Source organism: Lepidochelys kempii, chromosome 5, assembly GCF_965140265.1.
Source record: "Lepidochelys kempii isolate rLepKem1 chromosome 5, rLepKem1.hap2, whole genome shotgun sequence".
Classification (NCBI taxonomy): domain Eukaryota; kingdom Metazoa; phylum Chordata; order Testudines; family Cheloniidae; genus Lepidochelys; species Lepidochelys kempii.
Window position 1 is genome coordinate 24,276,864 of NC_133260.1, and position 25,572 is coordinate 24,302,435.

A 25,572-nucleotide genomic window follows, 5' to 3' on the forward strand; every position below is an offset into this window, starting at 1 on the left:
GGTTATATCTAATTGTGGCCCCAAAACCATATAATCCTCTGTGAAAACAATATCGCCATAGGAATAGAGCAAATAGACATTCTTTAATTGGTTCTGATAACAAAAGAAACGACAACAACCAGGCCAATCTGTTCTGTAGAAAGGGTCAAAGTTATTCTAATATCCATTTAGAAAAGCAGTTCCACTTTAACTTGTTTCTACTATAATTTAAAATACAATTAAATCAAATGCCCCGGGCTGGCATCTTCTTAAATAAGTTGGTAAACAGTTTCCCCTGATAATACAGTCCCATGAAATTTTAGAGAAGGAAACATACAAACATACCCAATACCTTACACATGCCATTAATACAGATATCTCGGATGTTTCTGCCTTCAAAGCAAGGAGTACCATCATTAACTGCATCCAGCATTTTCTCTGAAAACTGGCCATCTACAGGACGGCAGTGGAGCTCACAAGGATTAGCTGAAGGAAAAAAACAAACACACTTTCTCACTGTAGCAATTATAATATGTAGTAACCAAAGTTCTGAAGTAAAATATGCAGAACTCTGACAATCTGTGGTACATCAAGGAATTTGCAAGATGAAACACATGGAGAATATCTTACATCTCAAAAAAGTGTATTAGAGTCAGCTATGGACTTGAAAATATTTAAAATGAATTTAGTACTCATGAAAAAATATCAAATTGACAGTTCCACTGCTGAACAACAGTGGCTATTGTACTTCAGATTTGATCTAAGGCCCCAGTCAAGAAAGCTTCAACTTCCAGCCATTGGATCATGTTATACCTTTCTCTGCTTGATTGAAGAGCCCATTATTAAATATTTGTTCTCCATGGAGATACTTATAGACTGATCAAGTCACTCCTTAATCTTCACTTTATTAAACTACATAGATTGAGCTTCTTAAAACATAATTTCTAATCCTTTAATCATCCTCATGGCTCTTCTTGGAACATGCTGAAGTTTATAAAATTTCTTGAATTGTGCACTCCAGAACTAGGGTGACCAGATGTCCTGATTTTATAGGGATACCCCCGATTTTTGGAGCTTTTTCTTACACAGGCACTTATTACCCCCCCAACCCCGTGTCCCGATTGTTCACACTTGCTGTCTGGTCACCCTATCCAGAACTGAACACAGTCCAGTGCCAAATACAGAGGTAAAATAATCTCTCTATTCCTACTTGAGGTTCCCCTGTTTATACACCCAATGATCATGTTAGCTCTTTTGGCAATACTGTTGCACTAGGACCTTTGCTGGATTGGGGGTTTAAATGTGTTATTGACAGGCCCATAAGAAGTAAGTCAACCAAGACATCAAGATATTTATGTAGTTTACATATACATTTATTAAATATTTTAAGGAATATTCAACTGTGCTATATACCCATCTCTGCTGAGTGAGGGCCTGAACCAATGCCTATTGAAGTCAATGACAATCCTTCCCTTGACTAAAATGGGGAATTGAGTCAGGCCCTTCCTGCATAATTTTATTGTTGTGACCACTGTCTTTCTTTCCCACCTCACTGTTTTGTTGCACCTTCATTGTGTCATATATGCAGCTGTATTCAAACTTGGCAGGGCAGGGCGTTTGTGCACTTACATGTAATGTGAGCAGTGCAATTTTTGGCACTGTTTAAAAACAAAAAATATTGTACTTATAAATGATAAAAGAGCAAGAGGGTAGCCCAGTCTCTATTGTTGTTTGAACAGCATGGGTAATATGTTTGGCTCTGTGTAGCACACAAAATAAAAGCTGTCCCTTCCCCCAAAGAGCTGCAAGGTCCTAGTCTTGCAAAAACTCAACTTTGGGCACTTGAGAAGTCCCACTCAAGTCAATACAGTCTTTGGAGAATTGGGGTCTCAAAGACAAAAACAGAAGATGGGACATTCTGGGAAACCCAGAAACTTAGCTGTTTTTTGGCTAACTGTACACAAAGGTAAAAGTTGATTTTTAAGAGGGACTTGAGTGAAAAGAAGGCGGTGGCTTGGCAAATTGGGATGAAGGAGAGCATTCCACTTATAATGGGCAGCATGGAGACAGGCGTATGCAGACGGTAGATGGAATTGGGCTTTGAAACTGGCATCATTCAAGGAGGTAAGTGGTAGGAGTTAAGGTCTGAGATGTAGACGGGTGGAATTATGAATGACTTTGAAGGCTAGGATGAAAAAATGAATCCCCATTCAATCCTTATCCAGTCTGTAAAGTTTGCTAACTGGGGCAATCAATCAATTTCCATTTTGATAGCGTTTTTTGTGATATACAAAAGAGGTATGATTTTTATTTTATTTCATTTAAATTCATGTGGGAGATTTCTGCCTGCTGTGGTTAATTTCAGTATCTGGTGTTAAAATTAATTTAGTACTTATTTCTGCCCCCCTGCACAATTTTTCAATAAAAAGAACCACGTTTTCTAGGAAGCAAGGATTCCAGAATTCCACCTAGTATTTGCCTCCTGCTCTAAACTGATCCTGTCTAACACGAAAATTGTGCAAAACCGTTTTTCTACTTTCAAGCAGTTCCTAATGTGTAGAACAGAAGTTTGACTTCCCAATGGAGAAGTGCATGGGATTGTGTAAAAGTCACCATGGTGTCCAATTTCATTTCTGGAAGCGCTGAGCATGAAAGAAAGCACAGTGGCAACTGCTAAAAAAATGAAGCAGCCCTAGTGGGCATGAACAGAAAAATTGCCAGTTTGCCACTGAACTTCACTGAAAATAAGAGCAATTCCTGCTCCTACCCCACGGTGTCAATTCATTATTCAACAGACAGGCACATTAACTCCAGGAATGATGTAAGTATTAGGCTTTGGACTTTCACATACAGACAACTGATTATGGGATGGATCACTGCAGCCATTGAGGAAATTGCCTATTATCCCAGCCACCTTACTAGCCATTTGTTTTCCAGATTATTATGTGTATTACTGTTGTGTCCAGAGGCCCTAACCAAGATCAGGGCCCCTGACAGGGTTCACTCCCCATTCTGAATTCTAGGGTACAGATGTGGGGACCCGCATAAAAGATCCCCTAAGCTTATTTCTACCAGCTTAGGTCAAAAACTTCCCCAAGGCACAAATCCTTCCTTGTCCTTGGGTGAGTACTGCTGCCACCACCAAGTGAGTTAGACAAAGATTCAGGAAAAGGACCACTTGGAGTTCCTGTTTCCCTAAAATATCTCCCCAAGCCTCTTCACCCCCTTTCCTGGGGAGGCTTGAGAATAATATACTAACCAAATAGGTAAACCAGATTCTTAAAAAACAGAACTTTATAATAAAGAAAAAAAAGTAAAAGAAGCACCTCTGTAAAATCAGGATGGAAGGTAACTTTACAGGGTAATCAGATTCAAAACACAGAGGATTCTCCTCTAGGCAAAACTTTAAAGCTACAAAAAACAGGGATAAACCTCCCTCTTAGCACAGGGAAAATTCACAAGCTAAAAACAAAAAGATAACATAACGTGCCTTGCCTTATTTACTTATTCTTTTTGCAATACTGAGACTCATTTTAGGATGATTTTAGGAGAAGGAGTTTTCTGACCCGATGCTTCTCTGCTTCCCCAGAGAACACACGAAACAAAGCACAAACAAAGCCTCTCCCTCCGCCCCACACATATTTTAAAGTATCTTCTTTACCCATTTGTCCTTTTGGTCAGGTGCCAACCTGGTTATTTGAGCTTCTTAACCCCTTACAGGTAAGGAGGAATTCTAGGCTACCCTTAACTGTATGGTTATGACAGCCCCATTATGCCAGTGTTTCTCAAATGCAGCCACCAGGGCCTTTTCTTGTGGCCACAACCTCCTGGATGGTGATGGCTGCCAGCGGGGATTGGGCCTTGCCCCTTCTGGAGACACAAACACTGGAGGAGCAGGCAGCCAGTGAGTTCTCCAGCTTCCCAGGGCAGAGGGGTCGGGATCAGCTCTGGCCTAGCAGGCAGCTGGCTCCAGCTGTGGGACTTCAGGCTCCATCTTCAGGCTCTGGGGTCCGTCACCCAGGCCCTATCCCCTGGGTGCAGGGCTTCGGACTCTGGCCCTGTGCACACCCCTGGTACCTGATGCCTCCCCCAGCCCCCGATACATCGCTCATGGCCCTGCTGCCTCCCTACGCACCACCCCATCCAGGGCTTAATTTGTCCCCCAGCATCCTGGGGCCGAGTAAGTCTGCTGTGAAAAGTGATGTTTGTTCATATCATTTGTCATAGTAGACTTGGTAGTTAGCTGGGAAGCTGTGAAAAGTGATATTAACATACAAGTATCACTTTTCACAACATCAGACTTACTCGCCAGCAAGTCTAAAATAAAAAAAGCAACCAGAAAAGCAAAAGAAACAACAAAAAAAAGACAAGAATGTGCAAAGCACCTTATTTGTGTTTCTATTTTATTTAGGTCCAGTAAAGAATAGAGACAACTGTACATTATTTTTATTATTGAGTCTGCAAAACCCCCCACACAAATAAATTACAATGATTTGGACATGCATTTATGCATATTTATTTGTTTTTCCTAAAGTTAATTTAAGTATTTTAGGAAAAATTGTCAGAGTGGCCATCAGCAAGAGTTGGTGGCTGCACTTTGAGGCCACCAAAAAAATGTGTTATGAGAACCCCTGTGCTAGACTCTCCACACAGACTTCATAAAAGATAATCACTGTCCCCAAAGAGCTTATATTTTAAATAGGATAGAAGAAAGTAAGTACTATTACCCTCCTTTTGTAAATGGGGAACTGAGGCACAAGGAGATTAAGAGACTGCCCAGGTCACACAGAAAACACACAGAAAAGCCAGATATTGAACCAACATTTCTCAAGGCTCAATCCAATGATTTAGCCATAAGATCATTTTTTCGCTCAGTAAGAACATGAACATTGTTCGAAAGAGCATTTTTCCTTAAAGCAATTTTCTGCCTAGGTGAATTTCACTAATTAATAATGACACTTTACCAAAGAAGCTGCCATCTTAAGTATTGATAGGCCAGTATATACACAGCGATTCTTGTAATGCAAAATATTCATAAAATAACAGATCTGATCCTGAAACATAGACCTTAATTTTGCAAAAGACCTTTCCTTTGACTTTCTGTAGGAGTTTTGCCTGAGAAAGAACTGAAGGATCAGGCCTTAAATGTATTCCCTCAAGCTGAATGGAGATTATATCACAGACTTCAATGGGAACAAGACTGAGTCCTTAATACAGAGGCAGAATGGATGTAATGGAATTCCAAGTAGAGCAATCTATTAAGAAAAGTATCTCTTTTACTGCAACTAGTTAACAATAAATTAAAAAACAAGAACTTTCAAAATATTAACACTATAAGCAGAAGAGAAGCAGCAAATACCAAGAGGTACAACCCAGCCAATATTCCTATTTCAGGTCATAAAAAACATCAGAGGGTCTGATTGTGTTTTTTCCATAGGAAAGGTGCAAAGAGACGGTCCTGGTGGCAGGAAAACTTCAAAAAAATTTCTCCAAATAATTTTAGGGGAGATAGGAATTTCCCTCCTCAGAATCTGTGGGTCTCAGGGGTTCTGCAGAAGGAGTGAGTGATCTGCCAGGAGGTTCTGCTTTCGCTCCTACAGTGGGGCATCCCATTTCAATGTAGCTCCTCAGCAGCTTGTCTTCAAAGGGCACCCAGTGACAACAATGGGGTTTCTCTGAAAGTAATCATGGCTTGTTACATAAGGACTACGCAAAAACCGACAAAATTTGGCCCTGTGGGGTAGTCCCCCCCCGTATGTGCACACAGGAATATCTACTCAGGCAGTGTAAATTGAACTAAATGAAGCTAATCACAGGGAAAACAAATTCTTTCTCAATAGCAGAAATATTAATAAAGAGGTTTCAAGTGTTTTCTTCAAAGTTTACTCCATTAATTTACATCAAAGTACATCTACACTCTTGAGCTGGAGGTGTAATGTACATTTGCTAGTTTTGATCAGATCAGTGCACTAAAAATAACAGTGTAGCCATGGTGGCACAATCAGTGCGACAGGCTAGTCGCCTGAGTAATTACCTAAGGTTGCAGGTGCAATGTTACTCAGGACAGCTAGCCTATTCCACCACCCAGCCTTGCCACGGCTCTAGTTCTATTTTTAGTGCACTAGCTTGATCAAAGCTAGCATGTGTATGTCTACCTGAGCAGGAAATTATACCTCCAATGTAGACAGACTCTTAAATAAAGGATGTACTCTCACCTGATTAAGTTGGTGTTTGACCAATGTGTGCTGCTGCCTAAAGACAGGATTGCAATATTTTTTCCTACTACACAAGGAGTGATTCTGTTGAACTCCTGGTTCCATTGAACCAGGATTTGGCTAAGGGAAGGCTGTAGCAGAAAAATCAACCAAATAACCCCTTCCCCTACCCCAAGCACCCTAGTCATAAGAAGGGGGCAAAAAAGGGAAAGAATAAGAAGGCGAGCAGGTGCTTTATAACATCAAGCAATCCTTGCAACTTTAGTTTCTGCCTGATTTCAAACTAATGGCAATAGGAGGTTCTGACAGCTCAGCTCCAGAAAATGTAGCTGTACAGATCTGATCTGAAACAGAGACATATTGCCTTCTGAAGACATATGAGATCCATCACAGTTTAGTTACGTAACCCCTATCCTCCAATATATGAGAGGAGGATAAACAGACAGGTGAGCCCATCACTGTCACAGACTGATTAAATATAATGTATCCATATAGGATTATTTCTCTTTCTAGCCTTTATTCCATAAACTCAGTGTAGGCCTCACATTGAAATACTGTTCTCCAAGAAACTAGCAGATTTAGATAAGCTAAACTGTACTCCCTTGAAGAAAATAAATTAATAAAGTAAGCAAGCCTGAGTATCTCTCCCTTATCACAGCTCAGTAGATTTAATACCATAAGGATTAACATTTTATCCTGGTTTAATTACCTCTGTCACAGCGGCACTAGTCTGCCAGTTTCAAAGAGAATTGTCTGTGGAAAATGAATAAGGCTTTTTTAACTTATTTTTTTCTTCAGTGTAGGGTCAGATATTTCTGTATTTGTACTTCTTTTTTATATAATGCTGGAGAAACTGTAACTAGATGCCCAGTACTAAGAGAAACAATCTCTGCTGGGTTTCCTGTCTCTCTTCAAATCCTGGAATCATCGGAGCGCTGAACCGAAGGCGGAATTGGATGAATTTTCTCACATAAAGATGAAGGCTTAAGACTAGTGAACAATCTAACAGCTAGGCAACTATATGCTCCTTCAGTGTACAGTAATGAGCCACCTGATACTTTTCAAATCCCGTCTCTTGTCCCCTTTCTTCCTCATGGCCCATACCCTCTGACCCTCCCATCAAAACACTTGGCCCACAATTTTCAAACTAGAATATCTAAAGTTAGGCATCTGCTACTTGATTTTCAGAGGTGTTGAACCCCCACAAACCCAGTGAAGTAAATGAGAGCTAGTGCGGTTCAGTGCCTTTTAAAATCAGGTTACTGTGGTTTCTGTTCCTAATTATGGATTTGGAAGCCTAATTTCAGGCCTCCAAATTGGAAAATTTGAGCCTAAAATCCTCTTTCCACGGCTATTCAGTTGCTCCAGGCTCAGTTATTCTTCCTGAAATTTACCCATTATATCTTTTTTCACTTCTGCCTATGCCCAACTAGAGAGGCCTACCGCCACAAAATTAATCTGTACCATACAGTACCCCCTTACTATACCGGGGTCTGCACTGATAGATTGGAACGGAGTCTGAAGCATTTAGTTTAAAAGATGCAATTCAAAAATAAATCATTGTATTATTTTCCCCCTCTTTGTTCACATCTGAAGAAATCTAGATAGTGAGCTTCATATTGTGCAACATCTCCTTTCACAGTAGATCTTATTTATAAATTTACACCCAATAGACACTTTAGTTCTGATTGGTTCCAATTGTAAACATTTTAGGCAAAAGCCTCCCATGTTGCACACTGCTGGTGGGGAAGAAGACATAGCAGCAAGGAACTGCCTCAGTCCCAGCAGCACTAGTCTGCCAGTTCCTGTATTTCATTCAGGTGTTGTTTTTGGAATAGTAGCAACATTCATCCACCAAGCCTGCCCCTTCTTGCCCAGCCCTGGTAGTATGGGGCAAGAAAACTCCATAAGCCTAGCACCACTACACTCCCTAGCTTCCTTCCTGGCTCATGAAGATAGCAGCTGGATTTTGCATTTTGTCATCCATCCTTCCTTTCTTCAGCTCCCCTTCCTCCCTCTCTCCTGAACGTCCCTCTGCCAAGGATGACCAAACATCCCATTTTAGCCAGGACAGTCCATTTTTTAAGCCCTGTCCCAACCTTTTTTTTTTTTTGGCAAAACTAGGCATTTGTCCCCATTGGCTCTTGCCAACTGATCATCAGTTGGCAAGAGAAAACTGGACAAATGCCCAGTTTTGCCAAAAAAGTGGAGTGCGACCCCTAGCAGAGCGTGGAGGAACGTGTGCGGGGAGGGAGGGCAAGCAGCAATGCCAACCCTGCATGGGAGGGAGGGTTCAGGAGAGTGGCTCGGGCCGGGCCAGCCCCATGTGGGCAGGACCCATGCAGTGTCCCGTTTTCCCATTGGGAAAATATGGTTACCCTGATCTCTACCCCTTCTTTCCTTTTCCTATGTCCTTCCTCATGTTAACTCCCCTCCCTTCCTGCTATTCCCCACACATCCCACCTCTGTCTCCATCATTCAATTTAAAATGTGTGTGTGTTGAGGGGAGAGGGAAGCAAAATGATTTGGAACCATCAAGTTGTGCATAGTAGCCTTTGTAACCACGGGATCTCATTACCATTGCTACCCTTCTCTTTTTCCTCTTATTATTTATGTCAGTTTTCTTAAATTAGATTGCAAACTCTTTAAGGCAGAGTCTGTGTCTTCCTCTGAATTTGTATAGTGCCTAGCACAGTAGGTCCTCCAACCTAATTAGAACCTGTGGGCTCTATAACAAATAAATAAATAAATTAAATAATTATTAATCAGCACAGGAGTCCAGAAGCTCTAGACCGTTTCTTTTGTTCACAGTTTTAAGGACAGAAGGAACTATTAGGATCACCTTGTCTCCTTCAATATTTAAAATGCTTCCTTCAGGGTGGAACCTAAAAAAGATGACAGAAATCCACAAAGATTCTGGCTCTGGATTTCATCTCACTGACAAAGGGTTTCCACAGAAAGCTGCATTTAGTATTTGGGAAAGCTTCATGATAGGAAATGGGGATTTTTTCACCTAAGCCATATATGCCAATGGAGAGTTTTGAAAATACCTGTTGATAAAACAATAAACTAAACTCTTAAGGACTATTCTCTTGGCAGCAAGCTAAAATGAGGCTGAAATTCCTTTGAAATGAAAAGAAAAGAAACTGAATTTGATTAGTCTCATAGTCCTGCGAAAGGAAAGATAAGGGATTTGACACTCATCTGATGTAAACTGAGACAGTTCCTTAGACTTCAATGGATCTACACCCATTTATACCAGCTGAGGATTTGGTCCAAGAAGACTTGTTACATCAGCACTTTATTAATCCTTTGTTTAGAATTGTTTTGTTCTGGGTCATGCAGTAATTAGGAAGGTAAGTAACTAGCGAACTGCCTCATCGCCTCTCATCTGATTTTGCACACAAGTCATGAAAGAAATACATGAAATTACCCAGAGAATTGTGTTATAAACCACAGGAGAGCTGACACTCTTGTTTAAGCAATGCATGTAGTTAAAGTTTCATGAGTATTCCTTCACATAAAGGTTGTTGTTTGTAACTTTCTCAAAGTTACTTTTTTAGCTGCTGTCACAGCTCCTGGTATGTGGCTCACAACTTAGAGCCCAATTTCAGGACAGACTGTCAGAAAACAGTCAGAAAACAAGGCAGACGCCCCAAACTGGTGGCATATTCTATAATTAGATTTAACCAAACCAGAAACAAATGTGTGCTCCTGGACGGCTATACTAGCTTACCATGGAGACACAAAAGTCCCCTTAGACACTCCAGCTATACTACAACTCAGACAAACTGGACTTCTGTGATGAAAGGTTATTAAAACCAAAACTCACCACATATTAGGTACTTCCTGCCCTAAAGGGCCAGTCACTTATGCCCGGTTCAATGGATGCTCAGGATCTCACAGCAAAGACAACGCTGCCAGCCAATTTCTTTAGTAAACTAACTAAAGTTTTATTAGCTAAGAAAAAGAAATGAGAATTAGAGGTTAAAGCAGGTAAAATATGTTAAAGGTGAATTTGAGTTTGCACGTTCAAAATGATAGCAGGGATGTTAAATCTGCTAGTTTTCTGTAAGTCTCTCTGGGTTGCCCAAATAGTTTTTGCGGATCTCAGTCCTTTTGTTCAACATTTCCCCTTTCAGAATTCACTAGTCCAAAGATGGAGTAGGAAAGAGGTGGCCAGGAGCCCTTGTTCTGCCTTTTTTATATCTTGACTATTTTGGCTGGAAATATCCTTGGTGTGACATGGGGTCAAGCAATTCCCTGGCGTATGTGGCTTTGCCATCAGTTCTTCAGACGAACTGCAAATTTTTGCTTGCAACTTCTGTGTACGTGCCGTTTGCGGTGTCTTCGGGAATGGCATGCAGCAGCTCGTTCATAGTTCCATTGTTATTCCTGAAGAGCTCACCTGTGGGTGTTTCTCAGCCTCACAGCATGTTGGAGTTACATACATATGCCACAATTTCATGGCTCCACACACACACAGTGTCGATACACACATCATAACAAGATAATAATACTCAGCAGATTATAACTTTTCCAGTGATACCTCCCAAGACATACGTTGTACACGATTTATCACAATTTTGTGAAAGTGGTGCCCATATTAAAGTAGACGATCACCTTCCCCTTTAGACAACGCAAAACAGATGTAGGAATGGACACCACTGACACTCCTGAACACAATTCAGGGTTCCTCCATTCTCAACAATGCATCAGCAACTACATTTTCCTTTGCCTTGTTATGAACTTTGTCCATGTCAAACTCTTGCAAGGCTAAACTCCAGTGGAGTAACCTTGATTTGGTTCCCTTAGCTTTGTGCAGCAAAATCAAAGGGGCATGGTCACGTAATACAGTGAATTTTTTGTTACCCAGATAGGGTTTAAGGTGTTTAACAACCCAGACTACGGTGTAGCATTCTCTCTCAATCGTGGCATATTTTTGCTCAGTTGGGATCAATTTTTCACATAAGTATGCAATGGGGTGTCTTTTACCCCCTTCTGCATCTTGCATTAGTACAGCACCCAAACCAATATTAGAAGCACCTGTACACAGCAGGAATGGTTTATTAAAATCAGGACTGGCTAAAACAGGCTCCTTAGACAAAGCATCTTTTATATTTTGGAAGCCTCTCTCACAGGCCTCTGTCCATACCACCTTGTCCAGTTTTCCTTTTATAAGGTCTGTGATGGGAGGTCACAACAACATTTACAAACCTACAGTAATAGTTGCCCAGACCAATAAAGGATTGGACCTGCTTCTTTGTTTTAGGGCCAGACCAGCTTTCAACGGCCTCTACTTTTAAGGTGTCAGGGCAGACCAGCCCACTGCCCACCTGCGTCCCAGATAAGATACCTCTGCAGCCCCCATTTTGCATTTGGAGACTTTAACAGTGAGGTTGACTTCTTTTAGTGTTTGCAGCACAACACCTACATCGGGGTGGGCAAACTACGGCCCAGGGACCACATCCAGCCCTCCAGACATTTTAATCTGGTCCTTGAGCTCCCACCAGGGAGTGGGGTCAGGGACTTGCTCCACTCTGTGCAGCTCCCACAAGCAGTGGCATGTCCCCGCTCTGGTGCCTATGCACAGGGGCAGCCAGGGGGCTCCGCACACTCCCACTGCCCCAAGCGCTGCCTCTGCAGCTCCCATTGGCCAGGAACCTGGCTGCGCCTCCACATAGGAGCCAGAGTGAGGATATGCCGCTGCTTCTGGGAGCTGCTTGAGGTAAGCGCTGCCCGGAGCCTCCACCCCTGCCCTCTCCCATGCCCCAACCCCAGCCCTGATCCCCCTCCCACCCTCCGAACCCCTCAGTCCCAGCTCTGAGCACCCTACTGCACCCCAACCCCTCATCCCCAGCCTCACCCCAGAGCCCACATCCCCATTCAGAGCCCTCAATCCCCCCCACACTCCAACCCCCCACCTCAGTCTGGAAACCCCCCTCCTCGCACCCTGAACTCCTCATTTCTGGCCCCACCACATAGCCTGCCCCCCCAGCTAGAGCCCTCACCCCCTCTCACTCCCCAACCCCCAATTTCATGAGCATTCATGGCCTGCCATACAATTTTCATACCCAGATGTGGCCCTCGGGCCAAAAAGTTTGCCCACCCCTGGTTTGCCCACCTACATGGTACAGGTGGTCTTGCCAGGTGCTACAGAAAATGGTCAAGTCATCTACTTCGGCTTGAGCAAACGTTTGTAACCTATGCAGCGCCTCATTAATAAACTGCATAAAGATCACTCTGGAATTCATCAATCCAAAAGGCAAAAACTTTAAATTCATACAGTCCAGATTCCACAAGGAAAGTGGATCTAAGGGAATTTGCAAATACCCACAAGTTATGAATTTTGTAACACCCCCCCCACTGGTCCAATTTGGGGTATGGGATATGGATCAGGCTAGGTGATAACATTTTTTCCCTATAATCCATGTAAAACCTCATGGTTTTATCCCTTTTAGCTACCACTACAAGAAGGGAAACCCATGGGCTTTTTGATTCAGTGATTATTCCCATTTTTAGCATGCTTTCCACCTCTTCTTTGATCGGTCTCTGCAGTTCCCCCTTGGCCTGGTATGCCCCGCTAGGAGCTGGGTGAGGCCCTATGGTGTAAATGGAATGCACAATCTTGTTAGTTAAACATGTGGCCATGTTTACACTAGCGAGTTTATAGCAGCACAGCTGTACTATGCAGCTGCCCTGCTGTAAGATCGCTCATGTAATCACTCTATGCTGACAGGAGAGAGCCTTCCGCTGACATAATAAAACCACCTCAACGAGCAGCAGTAGCTATGTTGGTGGGAGAGGTGCTGTGCACACTACCACTTATGTTGGTGAAACTAACGTTGCTCAGAGATGTGTTTTTTCACACCCCCGAGTGATGTAAGTTTTGCCAGCATAACTGGTAGTGTAGTCCTGGCCAGCATTTCCTGCCTTTGGGATAGAGTTAAGCTCTCCCAAAATTCAATGCTCCCTAGTGGAGTTTCCTCCTGGCTTTCCCTGACCAAATCAATTAAGGGAATAGACAACCTCTCTTCATAAGCACAACAAATCATATTGACTGCTAACTCCCTTTCATGGTAAGTCTGCGACCTATTGATGTGTACTGTCTCCATGGCTCCCCTGCCATGGGGCTTTCTGACATTATATGCAACCTCATTTACTTCTTCAAAGAGCCCTTTCCAGAAATCTTAAATTTTGTTCTTCCTCACAGGAATTAGTAGGAGCACCATATCTCCAATTTCAACCTCTCTTTTATATGTCTGTCACATCAAGCTTTCTGACTTTCCTGACTTTTCTTAAGATTTTGTTGCACCAAATCCATCATAACTTGCAAATTTCCCTTAAACGGGGAAACACATTCTCCTACTGGCTGTTCGGTTTCCTCAGTACTGCCCTCCTAAGAATCACAAATTAAATTTAAGGGTCCTCTGACCTGCCTCTAATACAGGAGATCAAAGAGACCAAAGCCAATAGATTCTTGGGGTACACTTCTGTATGCACACAGTAACAAGGGGACCAACAGATCCCAGTTGCCCTCATGCCTGGATACATACATCCTAAGCATGGCTTTTAATGCTCCATTAGTTTCTGAGTGGTAGGACGCAGCTTTTATATGCTTCACCCTGCATAACTTCCACAACTTCTTAAAGACAACAGACATAAAATTTGTACCACGGTCTGTTAAATTCTCTCTGGGAAAAGCTACTCTGCTGAAAATAGGAGTGAATAAAGCTGTAGCTACCACTTAAGCTTCAATATTACACAATGCTGTAGCCTCAGGGTCCCCAGTAGCTGAATCTACCACCACCAGAATATATTTCTTTCCATTCCTGGAAGGTCTAGGGAAAGGTCCCACAAAATCCACAGACTCTCTGGCAAATGCCTCCCCAATAATAGATAAAGGTTGTTGTGGGGCGAGTACATCCCTCTGCCCCCCCCTTGCAGCCCCCTAGCTAGGTCTAGCTGACTGCCCTTAAGCTCAGGGCAGTCTGGCATAGAGGTCTGAATCAATAGGGTCGCCCTCCCTCACAGGGCTATGTTGCCTAGTGGCCAGTGTCAATAGTTCTGCCCTCTCTCACAGGTCTGTGCGACCTAATGGCCAGAGCCAAATGGCTCCCCTCTCTCACAGGGCTGCACAACTTAGTGGCCAGAGTCAACATAGATGCCCTCTCTCACAGGGCTGTGCAGCCTAATGACTGGTGCAGGGGTGGGCAAGCTTTCTGGCCCGAAGGCCACATCTGGGTATGGAAATTGTATGGCGGGCCACGAACGCTCATGAAATTGGGGGTTGGATATGGAAGGGGGTGAGGGCTCTAGCTGGGGGTGGGGCCAGAAATTAGGAGTTCAGGGTGTGGGGTTGGGGGGTCTCCGGATTGGGGCAGGAGTGCGGATAGGGGTATGAGCGTGCAAGAGGGTGCTCAGAGCTGGGACTGAGGGGTTTGGAGGGCAGGAGAGGAATCAGGGCTGGGGTTGGGGTGTGGGAGGGCATCAGGGGTGTGGGCTCCGGGCGGCGCTTACCTCAAGCAACTCCCAGAAGCAGCGGCATGTTCCCCCTCTGGCTCCTATGCGGAGGGGCGGGCAGGCAGCTCTGCGTGCTGCCCTGTCCGCAGGCGCCGCCCTGCAGTGCCCATTGGCTGCGGTTCCTTGCCAATGGAAGCTGTGGGGGCAGCGCTTGGGGTAGGAGGAGTGTGTGGAGCCCCCTGGCTGCCCCTATGCATAGGCACCGGGAGGGGGGGCGGGGGACATGCCGCTGCTTGTGGGAGCTGCACAGAGTGGGGCAAGTCACTGACCTCGCTCCCCGGCAGGAGCTCAAGGGCCAGATTAAAACGTCTGGATGGCCAGATGCGGCCCTCGGGCTGTAGTTTGCCCACCTCTGGACTAGAGTCATTACAGCTGCCTTCCTTACCAGGGCTGTGTGGCTTAGCACCCAAAGTCAATACAGCTACCTTCTCTTGCAAGGCTCTGTGGCCTAGTGGCCAGAGTCAAAACAGCTGCCTTTCTTAGCAAGGCTGTGTGGCCTAATAGCCAGAAGGCATGGGCCACCACCAGAGGAATGGTGACCGGGGTAGAGGGCCCGGACCCTCCCTGCTCCACCAGGTCCCAGCCCAGGGCCTTGTCAGTGCCAAGCATATTCACCACTGGATCAGCGGGGAAACGACCAAAAAACACGTTAACTTATTGCTCAGTTCTACAACCAGACCAATGTTCAATTCCCCTGGGCTACTTCCTACCATGTCTTCCAGTGGCATGATCTCTGGATCTCCTGAGTCTCTGGCCTGTGAAGCTCCCAGTGGTTCCACCATCTCCTGGGTGTCCAGGGGTAGCTGAGTATCTGTCCGGATCCCGGTGGGCTTGGCCTTTTTGGTCTTGGGCTCCAGCAGCTCCCAGGCAGGAACCTGCAGCATACATCCTCCTTCCTCGGCAGTCAGCCCAGACTGACCTGTGCTACTCTCTTTTATACTGCTGTTCCAATTGGAGCTTCTTCCTCAGCCTACAGTGTGATATTAACGCCTCCTCGTCAAGTGAGGGGCACGTACACCCCAACCCAGGCACCTTACAATGTCTCTTTTAAGCCCTTAGCTTCTGACACAAGTTACAGCTTCTGTAATAACTGTTAGCTGTCTGAAGCTTATGGGTCCAGTAAAAGTTTCGCTTCAGTGGGTCACAAGTTTTCTCCACTCCTAGATCACCCGCAAACGGCCCATCATGAGCTAATAAAGCAAAACTCTCCTATACCTCTCAGGCACAACTATTTGCTTGCACACTTCTTCAGGAAGCTGCTTTTTTCCAGAAGGAGCTTCCCCAAATAATACACCATTTTGAATAAATAAAACTGACCTTTCCTTCCCCAGGAGGCGTCTGATCCTGTGTAGCAATCCTAGTCTGTTCCAAAGTAATATCACTTGACTGAGCAGATATAAATTCTTTCGGTGTTTCACTTAAACCTGGAACAGTCTCCGGTACAAAAGAATCCTCAGCTCCTTCCTCAGCTGGCAAGCTGCTATTCTCAACAAACAATAGCTCGGGGGGGGGGGGGGGGGAAATTCCCCCTCACCTCCAGCTCACCTCACTGACAGCAGGCAAAGTAGAGGAATCAGATCCATGCTAGTGTCCAATCAGGTTGTCATAACAGTTATAATGTCATTACCTATCAACATATCAGCAGGTAGCAAATTCCTAATACCAGCTACAATATCATCCTTAAATTTTTTCCACTCAGGTGGATTTTAGCCAGAGGCACAGTCATTGAAAACTCAGCCAAAGCTTGAAGATTTATACTTCAGCCAGGCAATTTATCTTTTCTCACAAAACTTTCTTTAACCAAAGTAATATAAGATGCAGTTATCACGCCACCCGGTACATTCAACCCCATTTACTTTTACACTCTTAATGAATTGTTCACTATCATCCCACGACTCAGTTCTAATATCATTCAGGAGGCCATTTTCCTCTCCCACGATTTCCTCTGTGGCTAATGTGGTAGCATTAGCACTTATACTGGTAGCACTGGAACCCACAAGAGGGGTTGCGGGTGCAGGTTGTGACCTTTGAGCAATTTGACTTTATATGGCCAGGGATCCCACCTTCATGGCAAACAACTGGCTTCCCCTTAGGGTAAGAAGGCTTTAAAATCTGGGCTCCCTTGAGGTTTTTTAACACAGCTGGGGTTAGGTTTATTCTTAAATTCTTCCTCCCTTGTAAACTGGAGATTTCACCGCTCTCGAGCCCTTGACACAACATACTCATCAGCAATTTCTGCTGCCATCAAAACCGTGGAAGGTTTTTTGTCACAAACGGCTGCTTTGACATCACTGGTGACCACCCATAATAACTGCTCTTGCATCACTAAATGTAACAGCTTATCAAAGCTGCCATCACCACCCACCCCTATTTTTTTTACATAACTACGCAGTTTATGCACATATTCCACATGAGTTATATTGTCAGACTTTTTAAGATGTCTCAATTTTAAACAATAAGACTCAGGGGTGATTTTAAGCCTTTTTAATACAGCTTCTTTAAAGCTCTTATACACCATAGCATCTTCCCTCTTCATTTAATTAAATACTTGTCTGGCTTTTCCAGTCAATCTGGTTAAAAAGATTGGCATCCAATTCTCCTCTGGAATCTTGTGGATTTCACACAGTCTCTTAAAGGTGGATAGGAATTCCTCTATGCAATCAGATTCACGATAAATTGGGCAGGCTTTTTCCCATTCCCTGCTGTTGAGAGGAGGATGTATCCCAAGGCTGAGGCGGCTATTCTTTTTGCTTGTCCAGGATGTAGAGCTGCAGTGTGAGAACTTCCGCCTCTCTCTGGTGTGCTTCTTTCTTAGCTTCCAGCTGCTCCATGCACTTCAGTTGGGCTTCCTTGGCTGTCTCCTCAGCTTCCTTCTCCATCTCAGCCATCTGGGCACCTTTGGTGGGCATCCGTCTTTCCATATCATTGATTGCTTGCTTCTTCCTCATTCAGAGTTCCATCATTTTAATTTCATGCTCATGTTGTTGCTTGGTTGCCAGCATCTACATATGGATCACTTCTGCATCTGGGGCATGGGGTTGCTCAGGCACTGCTTTTTGGTCATAGTCCATGAGCATAGTTCTCAGTTCCTGATCTGGGGTATCCTTCTTAATGGTTATCCCCCTTTCTTTAGATGATTTTTAAGCTCTTTTGTGTCAAGACTCTCATATGATTGTAAATCATCCGTTGTAACTAATCTTTAAACCTTAAAACTCTCAATATCAAATTTTAACATCAAATAGTATTGGGTTCTGATCTTAAAGCCCAATTGACCTGTGACATGTGAATCCTGCCAAGTACACCAAATTGTCATGGTGCCTGATACATGGCTCACAACTTAGAGGCCAATCTCAGGTCAGACTTTCAGAAAACAGGGCAGACACTCCCAACTGGTGGTATATTCTATAATTAGATTTAACCAAACAAGCCACAAATGTGTGCTCCTGGATCGCTATTCTAGCTTATCATGGAGCCACAGACAATCCCCTTAGACACTCTAGCCTATGCTACCACCAAGACAAATTGGATTCCTGTGATGAAAGATTATTAAAATAAAAAAAATCATCACATATTAGGTACTTCTAGCTGCAAGGGACCGGTCACTTACCCCCAGGTCAATGAATGCTCTGGATCTCAAACCAAAGACAATGCAGTCAGCCAAATTTTTTTGGTAAACTAACTAAAGATTTATTAGCTAAGAAAAAGAAATGAGAATTAGAGGTTAAAGCAGGTAAAATATGTTAAAGGTGAATTTGAGTTTGTACATTCAAAATGATAGAAGGGATGTTAAATGCGCTAGTTTTCTGTAAGTCTCTCTGGGTTGCCCAAATAGTTTTGAGGACCTCAGTCCTTGGTTCAAAATTTACCCTGTCAGAATTCACCAGTCCAAAGACAGAATACGAAAGAGGTGGCCAGGGGCCTTTGTTCTCCCTTTTTAGATCTTGACCCTTTTTGGCTGGAAAATCCTTGCTGTGTCATGGGGTCAAGCAATTCCCTGGCATATGTGCTTTCCCATCAGTTCTTCAGATAGGCTGCAAATTTTTGCTTGCAACTTCTGTGTACATGCCGTTTGCGGTGTCTTCGGGAATGGCATGCAGCGGCTCATTTACAGTTCTGTTGTTATTCCTGAAGAGCTCACCTATGGGCGTTTCTCAGCCTAACTGCATGTTGGAGTTATATACATATACCACAATTTCAGGGCTCCATACGGAGTGTCGATACACATATTATAACAAGATAATAATACTCAGCAGATTATAGCGAGGCATACTTTGGACAAGTTTTATCACAATTTTGTGAAAGAGGTGACCATATTATTGTAGGCAGTCACCTTCCCCTTTAGATAGCATCACAGCTGCATGTGAGTATGCTTGCTCTCAGTGAGGGAGCACCTTTATTCCAGACACTTCCATCAGAAATGATTGAATCATTTTCAAGTAAAGAAGGAGTGAAATAAAAGACAGTTTCTCTGATAAGAGAAAATTTTGGTGACTTTTTTAAAAACACCTCAGCGGAAGGTGATAGAAACTTGGGATTTGGAGGGATGTAGTCAAAAGATGTGCCTTTAATTGTTCCATGAAAAACTGAATTAGATTCAGATGAATTATAAGAGTTTTTTTAAACAAGAACATACTTCATGCATGTACACTGGAACAGTAAAAAATAATTCTCTCCCAAAATTCCACAAGCACTGGCCCTGTGTGTCCATTTTCACTAAGTGGGTGATATATCCAGATTCTATTGAATGTACACATTGTGCATAACAAAATGGAATAGAATTTCAGTTTTCTTACATAAGAAATTGCATAATGTGACCTGTGAATGTATGTAGTTTTTGTGTCAGGCCCCAAGTGCTTTGTGTTTATTGTGGTTTGTTTTTATTGACAAACTCTTTCATAAGATACCTAATCACCCTTATTTTCTTCGTTCAAGCTAAGGAAACCACTTTGATAATGCTTTCCTGGACTACTGCTTGTTCCAATCTTATCTTCAGTAGTATATTTATTCAATGAGCATGACACTAGGTGATATTTAAGAAGTTTATTCATAGCTGTCAAGCATTAAACACACAGTAAATTTGATGACAAATGCTACTGACAAGAAGTATATCTAAAGTTAAAGCAAAGTGTCAACCTTTGAGCGTAACTTCTCTAAACAGTTTATTGTTCTTAGGTGAAGGAACAAGTAATGTTGGTAATTCTTGCTGGATAGGCTTTTGAAGTCCAGTGCTAACAGTAGAGATAGCTCCTGATCACTAATTGCTTTCAGATTTTTTTGCCTGTTCGAATTCCCCAGACCCAGTTCCCCACTTGCAGACTCCCTGCCAGTTGGCAATGTGCAGGACGGGGTAACTGCACTTGATGGCTGCTGCAGCTGTGGAGTGGTGGAATGAGATGGGCAAGGAGCCTGCCAAGACCATGGACTGATGCAATGACAGGACACTGGGAATGAGGTTGAATCTGTACTGGCCCCTCCTGACCCACTCCCACTGTGTGTGCCAGGCACCCCTTCTTCTCCCCATGCCCTTCCCTCCCTGAGTGCTGGGCACCTCCTTGCCTGCTCTTCTTGAGTGTGCTGGGTGCTCCCTCCTCCCCTTCATAACTGGGTTCTGGGCATCCTGTCCCAGCCATGAAAAAGATACTTTGAAAAAAACCACTGAGACCCTACACCACCCAGGACTTTCGCAATTCATACTGAAGCCCCTTACAGAGTTGTAGGGTTCAAAGCCAGAAGGGATCACCCCTGTTCAACTAGTCTGATCTCCTGTATATCACAGGCCACCATCACCTGCACCCAGCACAGTCAACCCAACAACCACAACTAGACCAAAAGTATTACAGCTCCAGGAGACTGGACAGTTGCATTCAACTGCCAGTGGATAGAAAGGACAGAGGTGCACCCGTGCTCAAGGCCCCACAATGGCAGGGAAATGGTTAAGTGAGCTATATTAAGTGTAACTGCACAAGTCACCAGTTGTAAACTGTTTTTAGAAAGAAGTTTAATTTTTGGAATGGAGATTAGCGATAGGAGTTTATTGCGTATGAAACCATTAATTGTCTTTATTTGTTGCTTTTTTCCTGTCCTCCCAGCCCCCAATATTAATGCCAATATTTATCCAGAAAACAGTAAAGCTAATTTTTGGCACTGATTTCCACCCGTTTTTAAATTTTTTGAGATAAACACTGATTAATTCCTGGGAAAGTAAGCAAACAAAAAACAGAAATGAAGGGCCTTATTTATAGGACCTGAAACTTCAACCAGAACACATGTGGCCTTCAAAGTGGTATTTTTCTTAGGCAAGTCAAAGACTCACGTTCATTTACTTCCCTTTCACACATTATTTATCTGTAAGTGCTCTGAATTTGACTGTGTTACTTCTTACCTGTGTTATAAACTGGAATCCACTGGTAGAATTCATTCTTGTAGGGAACTGTGTCAAATTCACTGCATTGCATCTGACGAAAGGTTGGTGTGTCTTGTCGACATGGGACAATGTTACACATGCGGTAGCGTTTCCTTTCTCCAGTGCAATACTTTCCGCCAAACTGTGGCCTAGAAATAAAGTGTGAAGTTTTGTGGCTTTAGAGTCTGTACAAAAGTTAAGTGTGTTTTATTTTAAATAGTGCATTCATAACAAGGTGCCGAACACTGAAGTCAATGGGGACTCGACTTCTCAGTCACTTAGGGCAAGCCTACACTTAAAATGCTGCATCAGCACAGCTGCATTGGTGCAGCTGTAGCATGACAATAAAGACACTCAGATGGGGGAGAGTTCTCCCATTGGTATAATCCACCTTCCGAGAGGCAGTAGTTTTCCCACTGACGTAGCGCTGTCTACAAGTGGGGTTTGGTCAGTATAACTATATCACTCAGAGGGGTGGATTTTTCACACCCCTGCGTGACAGTTATACCAATATATGTCTGCAGTGTAGACCAGACCTTAGGCATTTTGGAAAATGTGACACATAAACAAATACTAAGACAGTAACATATAGATAGTTCATCATGAGCTCAACCATGTCAGGAGCTGATCACTCCTTGGAGTTAGGCGCCTAACTACCTTTGAGGATCTGGGCCCTGAGCGTTTCTGTTCTTTTTGAAAATGGGACTTGGGCAATTTTAAAAAAAAATGCCTTTTACATACCCATTTATCTGGATTCTAAGAATCCATCACCAGGATCTCTAAGACTTCAAATGGTTTAGGATCAAATGTGATTTGCAAGTACTCAGCAGCTCCCAGGAATAGGCCACTAATTTTTACCCCCACATAGTTATTGAGAATATTGCAAATTATCCAAAGTAGTATCATTAAAACAATGTTTCTGATGTTGTACTAATCCTGCAGGTGAAGATTTCGTCTCTCTCTGGTAGAAGTAATTTCCATAGAAGGTAAGAAAGACTGAGAAGCAACATGAAAATTGTAAAAGGCAAGGTGGGTGGATTCTAGTCAGGGGTGTTTCTATGGGGAGCAGTGGGTTTAATGGTTGCCTTGCTGCAGTAGCTGTTGATAATATGGTGAGAAACAAAAGTGTCCCTATCCTCACAAATACCCAGACATCTCCAACACCTTGCATTACATAAAAAAACGCATTGAAAGGATTGGTGATGAACTATGCACACAACTTACTCTGGGTTATTGCAGTGTCTTTCTGCGCTCTGAACTCCTGCCCCACATGTCCGTGTGCAATGAGACCAGGAGGACCATGTGCCCCATCCACCATTTATCATTTCTGGATTCTTTCCCACTCTAATGCACTCTGCGTTGAAGCACCACTGAATAATAAAGAAAAAACAAATACAGAGGGTCAGAAAATTATCAGAGCAAAAAAAAAATGCAGACTGGTGAATGCTTAAATAAAAATCTAGTCAGCTGTGTGTGCTGAAAACCATTTAATCAGCTTTGTTGGTCTAAAGTTGACCTAGAACAGTGGATCTCAACCAGGGGTACATGTACCCCTGGGGGTATGCAGAGGACATCCAGGGGTATCTAGATATTTGCCTTGTTTTACAACAAGCTACATAAAAAGCACTAGTGATGTCAGTACAAACTAACATTTCATACAGACAATGACTTGTTTATACTGCTTTACATACTATGCACTGAAATGTATGTGTAATATTTATATTCCAATATAAATTTATTTTCTAATTATATGATAAAATCAGAAATTAAGCAGTTTTTCTGTAATAGTGTGCTGTGACACTTGTGTATTTTTGTGTCTGATTTTGTAAGCAAGTCGTTTTTAAATGAGGTAAAAATTGTGGTATGCAAGACAAATCAGACTCCTGAAAGGGGTACAATAGTCTGGAAAGGTTGAAAACTACTGACCTAGAAGAGGTAAAATCCCCTCATTCTGTCATAGACTGTGTCAAGCAACATTTCCTCAGCAAAATTCTATTGATAACTGTTGGTCATAACTAAACGATTTGGTGGTTCCTTCTGACCTTAAACTCTATAATTTTCAATGTCATTTGTATTTTGTATGTACCTATTGCTAGAAACGTAGGCACCTTCCATCTATATTCTATTGGAGATGGAATGGAAAAGTCCTTTAGTTAGAGGCCTATGGTGATAGGTCACTGAAAGGAAGCGTGTGATGAGTTGAGATGGGTTCAAATTCAGAAGAGATATAAATTGTGGTGTAAGCTACAAACGGGGCACGTAAATGTAACATGGCACAGCTAACCAACAGAAGGTTCTGTAATAGGGAAAGAAACCAAAAGAGAATGTATAAAGTATAAAATAAAGCAGCTCCTCTCTTCCCACACACAAGGTCAAATTCTGATCTAAATTATTCTAGTATAAATCCAGAGTAATCTTATTTAAATTCTGCTTCATCCACTGTACATCCTGCATATAAATAACTGTCATGGGTTTTGGCATAAATAGTTTCTACTGCTTATTATTCTATGTATCTATCGGCTCAGAAAAATGTGTATGATATTATACTGTATTATTTGAGAAATAGTAAATGACCTTGTATTTAAAGGCTGTGGTTCAGATTTTCAGCAGATATAAATCAGCATAATTCCACTGACTTTAACAGACCTAAACCAGTTTACGCAAGCTGAAGATCTAATCCACTGTATCACAATGTGTAAACACGAGAGCAGACTGCTCAACTGTGCAAAATTAATACAGTCAACAGTTTTTTATGGACAGAAATGATCTTTCACAGTATTGTTAGTACGAGTGTCAGAATCATATAAATAGAGCAGGAGTTACATTTGCAGGTAAAACTAAGTTTTTAAAATGTACCATACATATTTTCCCCCAAAAGCATTTTACAAAAACTTAAACTAATATATAGATTATCCTATGAGAATTTCATCTTCCACTGATAGGCCTCCACCTCTGAGGTGACATGGAAGCAGAGTACCATATCCATATGAAATCTCAGGGTGGATTTAGGTGAACACAGGGCAATTACCTGAGCTGGAATTTGGCTATAACACTGTGGTTAACACAATTTTTCCTCCAAAAAGTGCCATGTTAACTTTAATGACCTCAGTCTTGGCTTTTCTATTCTATTAGGTTTCCATAATTTGCTCATCACTGTACTACTTTAGCACCTTCCAGTAGGACATAAGCAACATGACTGATATCTATCACATGTTCACTCTTTTGCCCAGGGTTTGCAGGCCATCTCTGCCAGGCCTCAGGGGTGCAGAAGAGTCTCAGAGAGGAGCCACTGCAGTGCTAGGTCCAGGTGGTTGAAACCAACAAGCTGTCATATACCCACTCCAGGGGTGGGGAGGATGAGGAGGAAAAATTACAAGTCACTGCTGTGTGAAAAGGAATCAAAATTAACGTTATATAACAAAATGGCTGGGAGAAACTGAGCTACTGCCTTCTTTCACCGCTGGAGGCAGAAAATCTGGTGGCCTGAACTGAAGAGTGGGGCTTAATCTTGGAGCCTCCAGCAACAACTTTAGAGCTCCTCCAAATTCCGCAGATGGGAGGTATTGCCCATTAGTGGTGATTGAGAAGAGATACTGTGCAACAGGTTTCAGAGTAGCAGCCGTGTTAGTCTGTATTCGCAAAAAGAAAAGGAGGACTTGTGGCACCTTAGAGATTAACCAATTTATTTGAGCATAAGCTTTCGTGAGCTACAGCTCACTTCATCGGAGGCATACTGTGGAAAATACAGAAGATGTTTTTCATGGTCTGTGTGTATAAAAACATCTTCTGTATTTTCCACAGTATGCCTCCGATGAAGTGAGTTGTAGCTCACGAAAACTTATGCTCAAATAAATTGGTTAGTTTCTAAGGTGCCACAAGTACTCCTTTTCTTTGTGCAACAGAATTGACTTGAAATGAAGCAAACAATTTCTGCTCAATTACATTATAGCCAATATCCTGTAGTTGCTTAAATAAGTAATTAAACAAGAGAAAGTACTGTCACTGTATCTTTCAATCCCCTTCTCTTTCTATGAGGATGTCTAGCTAGGTCATATTCAGTATTTATTCGGATAGCCTTAGTTTCCATTCTACACGCCACTAAGCTTAGTTGACAACTTGTTCCGTGTGTTTACTATACTTGGATTTAAATAATCCAATGAATTCTAGGTTCTTTAAGGATCAGAAAGATTTCTCCTGGTGTCCACCATAGAAAGACCACCCTCATCACAACAAACAATATCCTTTCTCCTCCCTTCTCCTCAGAAGTGCTTCCCATCCATTTAGACTAGATTCCCAGCCTTCCCATTGAAAATATCTGCACGAACCCACTATTCCCCCAACCTTTCCTTCTTTTCCCTAGGTCATTGCCAAATCTCTACTTTTGAAGAAAACCCTCTCTCCTGTGGTCACCTGCTCCAATCCACTACTAGTCCAGCAGTCATTAGCCCTGTA

At 42.8% G+C, this 25,572-nt stretch overlaps 1 protein-coding gene across 1 annotated transcript in view; it reads right to left on the reverse strand.

The window, feature by feature from the left end:
• Positions 1 to 25,572, reverse strand: part of ADAMTS12 (ADAM metallopeptidase with thrombospondin type 1 motif 12) — a 329,278-nt gene that overhangs the window by 103,056 nt on the left and 200,650 nt on the right. Inside the window, exons 11-13 of the mRNA XM_073343691.1 lie at positions 22,345 to 22,490; positions 21,100 to 21,269; positions 332 to 465 (exon numbers count right to left, since the gene is read on the reverse strand). Coding sequence (XP_073199792.1) covers positions 332 to 465; positions 21,100 to 21,269; positions 22,345 to 22,490 — 450 coding nt within the window. The remainder of the gene's footprint in view (positions 1 to 331; positions 466 to 21,099; positions 21,270 to 22,344; positions 22,491 to 25,572) is intronic.